This window comes from Poecilia latipinna, unplaced genomic scaffold, assembly GCF_001443285.1.
Source record: "Poecilia latipinna isolate Pla-1442-1.1 unplaced genomic scaffold, P_latipinna-1.0 Scaffold5495, whole genome shotgun sequence".
NCBI classification, from domain to species: Eukaryota; Metazoa; Chordata; class Actinopteri; order Cyprinodontiformes; family Poeciliidae; genus Poecilia; species Poecilia latipinna.
Genome location: NW_015118111.1, coordinates 1 through 10,401, shown reverse-complemented (window position 1 = coordinate 10,401; position 10,401 = coordinate 1). Strand labels below are relative to the sequence as shown.

The following is a 10,401-nucleotide window of genomic DNA, read 5'->3' as shown; positions in this document are numbered from 1 at the left end:
AAATGTATGTATATGTAAAATATAGAAAATATGTCTTTGCTGTAACATTGTCAACAATATTACATTATTACAGCATAAAGTAACATCGACTTGAATAAATCTGAATTGAACTGAAATATTTTCAGTTTTTGGCTAATGGGCCAATCAAAATCATTTCAAGGACCACATTTGGCCCCTAGGCCACACTTTGAACAATCTTGGGTTTGACTAACCAGAAATGATCCTCAAGTAAGAGCAATAATACTTCATAATAAATTACTCAAGTAAAAGAAAAAATGCAGCCTAATAAAAATACTCAAAGTATTTTTCCCCATGAAGTTACTGAAGTAAATGTAACTGAGTAATTTAAAATAACTAACATCTGTTTTTACCTCTGTGAACTTACTGTTTACACCAGATTTTTTAAATTTGTGCATGCATCTGTTTCTGTCGGCTTCAGGAAGTAAAACATGGCCGTGGTGACGTGGGGTTTGCACCACAGCGCAGACAGAGGAGAAATGATCTGATGATCCTCATCTGACTCATCACCTCTCAGCTCACCGCTCACTCTGCCAGATGAAATGTCCTCTAAAATAGACATTTAGGCAAGAAAACCTAAATCATTGCCTGTTGCAATTTTTTTGTAGTTTATATGCTTTTGATGAGCTGAACAGTAAAAATGAAATATTTTAACTAAAAGTAATTTTAAAATTACTATAAATTTTCTCTGAAGATCCTGAACACAAAAAGCTCTTCAGGTTTATTCTTGGACATGAAGCAAGTAGTTTTGATTAAAGCATAAAAATTTAATCAAAAGAAAACTGGCAGTAATTATGTCATTTACATGAAGTGTTTGTATCCCAAGGTTCAGTCCTAGGACTTTTTTATTTAATATCTATATGTTTCCACTGGTTCAGGTTAAAACAGAAAATAAGATTAATTAATCAGTCAGTCAATCAATTTTATTATTTTATTTTTTATTATTAAATACCATAACTACACAGATGATACACAGCTCTACATTACGATGTCACCAGGTGACCTTTGAACCCATCCATGCACTAAACAGGAAAATGTGTTGATGTGTCAAAACTGAAGTTATTATCTTTGAACCTAAATAGGAATGTTCTAGAGATACAGATCTAGAGTCAACACACAGCTTCAGTTCTTCTAGCTGGAAACTACAGATCACCCAGTTCTACTGTACATTCCTTCACTGAGAGAAGAGGCTTTATATCCTGCTGGTTGTATAAATCACTAAACGGATTTTAGTGATTTATACACTAAATCACTAACCTGGAAGGTTGCTGTTCTATCAACCTTCCAGACCTCTCAAGTCCTTTGCATCCAGAACCAGAACCAAACATGGAGAAGCAGCATTCAGCTTCTATGCACCACAAATCTGGAACAAACTTCCAGAAAAGTGAAAAACAGCCGAAACACTGAGTTCCTTTAAATTCAGATTAAAATTGCAGCTGGTTAGAGCCGCTTTTGAAACATAATAAATGAAACATTGACCAACATATTTCATGTGTATGATTTTGGTGAAGGCACTTATCAAAATATAATGTTTGTTAAATTTTTGACTGCATGGTGTTTTCTTTACAACTTTATACTTTTGTGTTTTTATGATGTAAAGTGCTTTGAACTGCCTTGCTGCTGAAATGTGCTGCACAGATAAACATGAACTTGAACTACATTTCAGAAGTCTTAAAAACCCAAACCTGTTTATAGCTCGCTGAACCATGATGTTTTAAAACCTGTGTTTGCATATTTGTATTTCTGTCTGCCTCAGGAAGTGAAACAAGCAGGGTGAACAGCAGTTGTAGTTTCACAGGGTTTTTACAGTGCAGAGCTGAAAGTCTCCCTTCCCCCACACAGCAGTTCTGCAGGCAGGAAGAGATCTGACTCCACCTTCATGAAACATTTCCAACTCTGACTCATTTACCCGCCTGCGGTTACAGAGCAGCTATTTGTCTGCCTAATGCATGTTTCTCTCTGTCCTCCCCACACAGCTTGTTTTCTCAGCTCAGCCTCTCAGTTTGATTCTTCGCTTCGCCTGGATGATGAAACATTCACCCTTAGACAGGAATCTAAACATCAAACCCTAAGTTGCAGCCTAGTTTCTTTTCTTGCTAATTTTTCTGGTTATTTATAATTTTTGAAGTGCTAAAAGTAGTTATAGTTGTTATTTTCCCTGAATAAAATATTATTTTACCAAAGTAAAATAATATCAAATTGCACTGAAACTCATAAACAAAAAACCCTGATAGTAATCATAAATGTCTCAAAGTTACATTGAAAGAATTAAAGTTATAATTGTTTTTATCTTAAGTATATTGCATGTCTCATGTTTCACATTCTTTTCACTAATTTCTTTCAGAACAGATTTTGGACCAGAACAAGTCAGAACTGGAGTCGTTTCAGTCTGAAAATGAAACAGTTAATCTGATCTGTTCTGGATTCCTCTTTCTCTCACAAAAGCTTCACAGTGATCTGATGACACACAGCCAGCGAACTGAAGTCTGTTCAGTTCTGGAAAAGTTCTGGAAACTCTGGTCCGCTGGGGTTTTTCTCTACCAGGGTGAAAAACACTCAACTGAAACACTGAGAACAAAATGACAAACAGCTTAAAGCAGAGCAGAGTGGGAGACTAACATGTGGAACTTAACACATTTATTACCATGTTCCTCAGTCTGAACCAGCTACAACCTCACAGTCCTGAAGGCAGTTTTATCCTCAGTTCAGCTGAATACAACTAGAGTCACTAATGTTAGCTGGTCTGTGCAGCTGTGCTTTACACAGGGTTAATGTTACACAGATCAAGTTTCCCTTCCCCCACATGGCAGTTGAGCAAACAAGAGGAAGCCATCAGGCTCTCCTTCCTGAAACATGTCTAACTCGGCCTTATCGCTGCCTGCAGAGTCCTGGAGAGGAGCCAAACATTTTCTCAACCTTGGAGTCGTTTTCTGTTTTGTGCTGTCATCAGCTGAGCCAATTCTCAAGTTATTCTTTACATTTACATTTCCAAGTTTAGAAACGTAAAGTCCTGAGATAAAGCATTTGCCATGTTTATTTATAGATGAGTTTTCTGTCTGACAAATGTCATTTTCTCTCTGCCCTCCCACATGGCCTCTGCTCTTTGCTCTCTTGCTCACTTCAGTTGAAAAATTAGTAAGATAATTTCAACACCACTGTTTTAGTATTCTTCACCTGTGATGACACACATATGATTAAAAACTAAAATGATCAAAACACTGAAACATAATTACAGACTTTTACAATATGTTGTGCAGTCTACATGTTTGTCTATAACCATTTTTGTCAGGTTTCATTCTTCTAAATGAAATTACTTTTTATCTAAGGGCAATTTTAACTTAACACCAAACTTAGCCAACATTCCTAAACTTAAAAATGTCTCCAGCTTTAGGTTTGGAAATAAAACAAGATAAAAAAACAAGTTCAATCAGAAGAGAACTCATTATAAAGTTAAGATAAGGGCTGTTATGTCAATTGTATGTTGCTGTAACGTGTTTTAGAAAAATTGGTTCATTGTATTTTTACTGTTTCATAAGTTGTTGTTTTTTTACATCTTTACTATAAATTACTTAGTAACTGGTGTCTAAAAAAGAGCTAAATAAATAAAACTTACCAATACAATTAATCAAGTTTACTTGTATAGCACATTTCAGCATAACAGCAGTTAAAAGTGATCATAAACACATCTTATAGTCAACAGAATGTAATATCTCATAACGCAGTTTGTTCTCCTTAAAAAGAAACCAACCACTGACTGTTATATAGTGCAGCACTGACTCCTCCTCTCGTGATTTCACATTGGACTGACTCTCAAGTCACTGGGTGTCAGTAACTAGTTACTAAACTGGTTTGGCGTTCACCAGTATAAAAGTCCCGAAAGAGGAGGAAAGTAACTGAAGAAGATTTATATTTTTTCCAATCTAAAAATGTTAACTCGGTTTTCACCGTGTTTCTTCTGTGGTTCGGTTCTGACTGGATTTAGGACGACGACCTTCTGGTTTAAACCTGGGACACATTTAAAGAACCAGGCTTTTATTCTTTATCTTCTTTTCCGCGACTATATGTTTGAAACATGAGTCATTTTTATGTTGGATCTGTTTTTACTCTTTCCTTTTGCGAAAGACTTGATATTGGACAGTTTTCTGAACGGCTTCTTCGGTCCAGGCCAACAGCAAGGACAGGAAAATGGTGAGTTGTCGTTTTAGTTATAGATATATAGATATAGGTAGAACTCTGAGCTGTATGCCGCCAACCAAACCTGTTTCTCGGTGTCGTTTTTTTTTTTAACTTCTTGTTTTTCTGTACTTGAAGGAAAGTAACACTAGGCGGCGCTTGGTGGTCACCACCACGTCACTATATTTAAAAACGCTGTCATAACCTTAATGGTTGAATAAAGATGAATGATGTATTTGTCTGTCTACGACAGACTGATGATCTGTCACCAGCTTCCCTCCCGACTCCGCTTGGGACAAGGGTGTAGAAAATGGATGGGTGGGTGTTTGTCTGTAGCTCATCTGTTTTAGGATGGGGGGACATTTTGGAAAAATACAGAATTTATTGCACACAAGTTTCAAGAATAAAGTCTAACTGTGGAGTCAGTCAAAATTTTGGTTTTAAGTTTTCAATTAAAAAGACCAAGGCAAGTTATTTTTTATTTTTTTTACTTCTAGGAAAAGACGTAGTGGTTAACATCTTTTTTGCATAGTCAGGTATGAAGGGAATAGGACGGAGGAACTTAGCTGCACTTTATTGTAGGGAAACACTGGACCTGAGTTTTGTCAGAGTTTGGAAACGTAACACCGGAACCACGTCATCTTGGACCGTTGTAATTATTCAGCAGAAAGAAAACATTCTGGGCCAAATAGCAACTTGAGTACAAAGCAACGTCTGTCTGGATCCGTACTGAATTGCGGATCCAGTAAATCTGGACGCGATTATGTTATGTCCTTTCCGGCTCGACTGTCTGTTTAATATTAATATTTTTAGAATAAGTTTTGAGAAGTCTCCGTTAGGTGACAGTAATAGGCTACACCTCTATGTATAAACATCGTGAATATTCCCTCCCATTACCATTGACGTTTACAGACCAACCCGGCAGCTGGGGCTGTTAAAGTACCTTAACTTGGTTGCCATCCGCAAAAAAAAAAAAAAAAAAGGAATGGAAAGCGTCAGACCTTTGGCATAACAGTTGAGACTTGAGTTTCAGTCTTCGAACCAAACAATAGCTGTAAGGTTGGTTAAATTAACTGTTTGCAATTAAGTAAACCGAGTTAAGATTGATTTTATATTCTTTATTCGTATATTAATAATTTTTATATGGACCTATTTGTATCTTTAATAGAGTTGATGGGTTTCAGCCGCAGATTTTAGTACTTTGAAAATGATTAATAAACATAGTACAGGTTTGTGTAGTTATTGTGGAGAGTCAGAAACAGTGTAGCATATTTTTCTAGAATGTAATAAGTATTGTCAGGAAAGAGAGGTGTTAATCAAAGAGTTAAATAGAAATAAAAAATAAACTAGATATTAAAAATTTGCTGCAAAGATCGTCTGAGGATGTAGTATTTAACAGCATTTTTAGTTTTCTTAGGAAGTCAGGTATTACTGGAAGATTATAGTGGTAGGGCATCTAATCTATACTTCAGTCTGGACGATGGCGGTAATGCACCTGTAAGTTGTTTGCAAACCGCCATAAAACAAAAAGAAGAAGGAGCCGCAGATTTTTTCTGTCATCCGACAGTTTTTTCTTATTTGCTGTCAGGTTAGTTTGTTCCGATTTGGTTGGAAAATTTAACTTTCAAATCTTTTTGTTTCAATAATCTATGAATAATAATTGAGACTGTGTGAAAGCTCAGTTAGTTAATTTTACTTGAAGAAATAGAAAGGCTGTCTGTGTTAGGCCAGCTTGTGTGCTAACAAACAGTTAGCCTGTTAGCTTTCCTTTTAAAACAGATTAACAGACTGCCGGTGTTAATCTAACACTGTCTGTTGATAGCTTAACAGACTAATCGGTTGCGCTATTTAGCATATTAATCTATGACGTATTGGTATAAATTCGGCATTGTAAACGGCGATTCTATAACAAGATTATAACTTTTGTCGTGTGTAGTGACGGGTTTACACACGACATGCTAAGTTAGCTCTGTCTGCTAACAGTTTTCTGATTTGCGAGGCCACTTGGCATATTCAGAATTGCTCAGAAAAACAAACTATTGAAATAATTAAGACTGCTTTTTAACTTACTTTATTGTTTTGTTTTATATTTTATTTTTTTGTGTGGAGATGAGATGGACCCGGAAGTGTCGACAGTGTGTTTCAAAATACTCAACTATGACTTTTTAAATTATTTAGCAAATATGTATACATTCAGTTTAGTAATGTTGTTGGAAATAAGTATTATTAGACTGTTTTCCTTCGAATTAAAACGACAAAAGTAAAGAATTATAATTCGTAACAAGACGCTGTCCTCACCGAGCTAATATGCTAACATAAAAGCTCTTTTCTCCTTTGACATTTAAAGTAAAGTTGTTTTATCCAAACAGAAAGCTGGGCTATAATCTGAACATAGAAACGTAAACAAGCTCTTTGGTGTGTTTTATTTTCTTTTTTTCTTCTGTTTTGAATATCTGTTAATCTGCTAAACTGTGATTATTTACACAAAGAAAACTATAAAATGAATTGATTTTAAGTAATATTTGTAAAAACTTTATTATAATGTGAATTGAATGGCTCTTTTTAAAACAGGCGCATAAAGTATGGAGTGTTATGCTTGGGAAATGTTTCTGTCCCTGATCCTGGTAACGCTGTGCACCAAAGGAAAAGTAAGTAATATTTCATAATCTAAAGATATATGTAAAACAAACATGGCTCTTATATAAATTGAGAATCTGCAAAAAAAAAAAACAAACAAACCAATTTTTCCCTGTTTCTCTTTGACATATTTTCCCATTTCAGGCCTTGTTCTTGTTTCCAGTTTTATTATTTTATTTCTGTGTCCTTTACTTTCTGCTGCTGACATGGAGCCTGTTTCTTGTTTTTCAGGCTGATTTCACCTGCTTCAGCTCCAGTTCCTCAGAGGCTAAAGACATTACACTCATCTATGACAAACACCATGACACGAGGAACCTTTGGGAGCGAAACACTTTGGAGCTGGCTCCCTGTGACTTCTCCTCCATCTTCTCCTCTAAATGCTCCGTGTGCCTCAACGACTCGGCCAGACCAGAGACCGTCCTCCTGGTTCTGTGGAACCTCACTGGCAGCGAGGAGCTACGAATGGAGGGAGTAAATGGAAAACTCTTCTTCAACCAGATTGGTAAGAAAATCCACATTTATATCTGAATGTTCCTGCTGGTTGAACCGGTCAGAACATGTTGACCTGAATTCTGGTGTTTCTGTTCCAGACTGTCCTCGACCCGAACCCAACAGTGAGTATCAGTCCATTCACACAATTCACTAAAACACTGAAACAGAGCAGCAGAATTAAACCTGATCAGACACTAATCAGGACATAAACGGAGACATTTTAGCATCTCCACCTTTTATTGAAGTTTCAGATAAACTATGAGATGTTTTTATATTAAATTCAGGAAAAACTGAAGTTTGATTAAAATAATCCAACTGCTTTCTGGATAAAATCACAAATATTTCTGTAAAACAACAAAAATTATGTTTCTCTTCAGGAACCACTGAACCTGTAACAAAACAGAAATCCGGCTTCTCCACACCAGGCGGCTCTGAATCAAACAATCAAAGTAAGTTTCTGTTTTCTCTTTTGATTTTGAACAATCACATCAACTAATTTAATTTCCAACTTTTATCAAAGACTTAAATAGTCCTGTTGCAATAAATCGATTATTCAGATGATTAATTAAAAACAAGCTCAATCATGTCCATGTCTTCCGCTTCCTGTGTTAAGTGTTCATTGCAACTTAAAGTTTGAGAATGTGTTTTTACATTATTAAACAGTTAGATTGCTGGAAAATGGTCTCAAACAGCAATATTATCATTTATCACAATAACTCGCCCCTGCTGGAACAAAGACTGCTTACTGATAACTTATGTCAGATTCATCAATGGAAATAAGATGAAGGAGGAATTGCTTTTCTGCAAACAAATTCCTGGCGGAGCCACTGCAGAAGAACTTTTTAAAATCATTGACTTCTACTTGGAAGAGGCCGATCTGAAAGGGAGAGCTGTGTGGGGATCTACACAGACACGGCTGGGAAACCAGGAGGTCTGGAAGCGCTCATTAAGCGCCTCTCTCCGATGTGCAGTGGACACACTGCATGATGCACCGTGAAGCGCTGAGTCCTGAGCTGAATGAAGTAATGAACCATGTTATTGACAGTCAACTACATTATAACACGATCTGTCAAAGCCCGGATGTTTTTGGCACTGTTCGAGGAAATGGGCTCCGACCACACAGCTGTTCTATTTCACGGCGGGGGAAGGTGCTTTGAACTGCGAGATCAGATCCGCATCTTTTTGGAGGAGGAAGGCAGGGATCTTACCCACAAATTTAACTGTAACAAGTTCCTCATGAAAGTTGCATATCCCAGTGACATGTTTCTGAAACTCAATGGACTGAATTTGCAGATGCAAGGCTCAAACACACACCTTCCACATTTGGCAGATAAAGTCACATCATTTGTCAGAAAGCTAGAGATGTGGGGGCAGCAGGTGAAAGATGGAAATGTGGACTCATCTGAGAGCGTAAAATCCTTCACTGAAGACAACAAGCTGCAGAACACAGTGACCTCATGCATGAACACACACATCTCTGCCCTTCAGAAACATTTCCAGAAATATCTCCTGGTGCAGGATTCCAAAGAACACGACTGGATCCGTGATGCCTTCAGTGCAACACCACCTGCCGACTTCAGCACATCAGAAGAGGAGCAGTTCATTGATATCGCCTCCGATTCAACAATGAGGCAGCAGTTTAGGTCAAAGACACTGGCTGCGTTTTGGACTGGAGTGGAGAAAGATCACCCTCTGCTAGGGAAGAGAGCACTGGCCTTTTGCCACATCCTACCTTTGAGAAAAAGGTTTTACTGCTGTGGCCTCAATCAAAACCAAATGCAGATCAAAGCTGGACATTGAAAATGAAATCAGTGTCACAACTGCAACCCTGATTTTGAAGATCTGCAGCAACAAGCAGGTTCACCGAGCCACTGGAAAGACGGGAGGATTAAAGGAACGTTTGTTCAACAAACCTTTATTTTAACTTCTGCTCATGTTTTAACCCCATTTTGCACAGAGGCTATTTTTAAATGTGCTGATGACAGCAAAGTTGAATGTTGTCACAAATAAAAAAAATGTTTGAAATAACAGACAACAAAGAAAACTTTTCTACAGTATAGAACTAAAAACACAGTTAGACAAAGTGTTTCACTGTAAAGATGTTTGTAGTTCGTTTTGTTTCAACCTGAAGTGTGAAATAAACTTCAGTGGAGTTTGAAAACAAAATATGTGTAAAGGTTTATGTCTGGCTGAACGATGTTTGTACCCAGTTGATTTTTTTTTCTTTTTGGGGGGATTTTATTATAATCCATAAGGGGCCTAGAAAATCTTTGGGAACCTCTGATTTATGCACAGCCTGTTCCACCAGTGCAGTTCTTTAACTCAACCAATCAGATTATTTAAAGTTACTTCAGAACCTTGTTTTCTTATTAACTGAAGCTAAAGTTTAAAGGTAATTTTATTTATTTAGCCCATTTTCAGCACCAAGGCAATACAAAGTGCTTATGTAGTTGCTTTATATCCTTTTTTTCCTGTCTTGCTGTTAATCATGTAAAACGTTTCCATCACAAAAAAACATCTAACCTTTGTGTTATTTACAATAAACAAAGGTAACAATAAGGTAACTTAACTTTACGTTTCTGCTGGAGAATAAAAGTGTTTGGTCTTTCAGGAGGACGGATTGGACTCTACATTTTTCTGGGCTGCTTCATCCCTCTCCTCCTCTTCCTCATCTGGTTGGCACAGAAACGCCATAAATCCCAGAAGGTGATTCTTTCAGTTGGTCTCAGAGTTTCTCCTAATATCAGGTCTCTTCTCCTGAGAGGTCGGTGACATGAGGTGAAGCAGCAGCTGGACATTAATCTCTGATTCTCTGAATCTTTTGGTTCTTCAGACTCCAGCTGACGGATCCAGCAGCATCTCATCTGATCCAGAAAGCGGTTCTGAACTGATCAATACGCCTAGAGATGGACCTGGTGTCTAAACGACCACTTCCTGTAAGTTTATTTCCTTTGTTTCTAAACACTTGGACTGAAGTTGCTGCAGCCAGTTAATAGTTTCAGAGGGAAGAACTCGTTCATTTGGTTTAGTTTACCTCTGATTAATGCTTAACCTGATTTAAGAAATCTCATTTTATTTCTA

At 37.1% G+C, this 10,401-nt stretch overlaps 1 protein-coding gene across 4 annotated transcripts; it reads left to right on the top strand.

The window, feature by feature from the left end:
• The first annotated feature begins 3,847 nt into the window (after positions 1 to 3,847).
• Positions 3,848 to 10,379, top strand: LOC106943583 (uncharacterized). 4 transcript variants are annotated; one of them, XM_015026888.1, is made up of 7 exons: positions 3,848 to 4,206; positions 6,763 to 6,839; positions 7,060 to 7,330; positions 7,419 to 7,442; positions 7,698 to 7,769; positions 9,932 to 10,026; positions 10,154 to 10,379. In XM_015026888.1, the coding sequence occupies exons 2-7, from the start codon at positions 6,774 to 6,776 to the stop codon at positions 10,241 to 10,243; spliced, it is 618 nt and encodes a 205-aa protein (XP_014882374.1). In that variant the 5' UTR covers positions 3,848 to 4,206; positions 6,763 to 6,773; the 3' UTR covers positions 10,244 to 10,379. The 4 variants fall into 4 exon arrangements, with proteins under 4 accessions (XP_014882374.1, XP_014882373.1, XP_014882375.1 ...); XM_015026887.1 differs by lacking the exon at positions 3,848 to 4,206 and adding an exon at positions 5,664 to 5,779; XM_015026886.1 differs by lacking the exon at positions 3,848 to 4,206 and having other exon boundaries at positions 5,817 to 6,839.
• Positions 10,380 to 10,401: the final 22 nt, after the last annotated feature.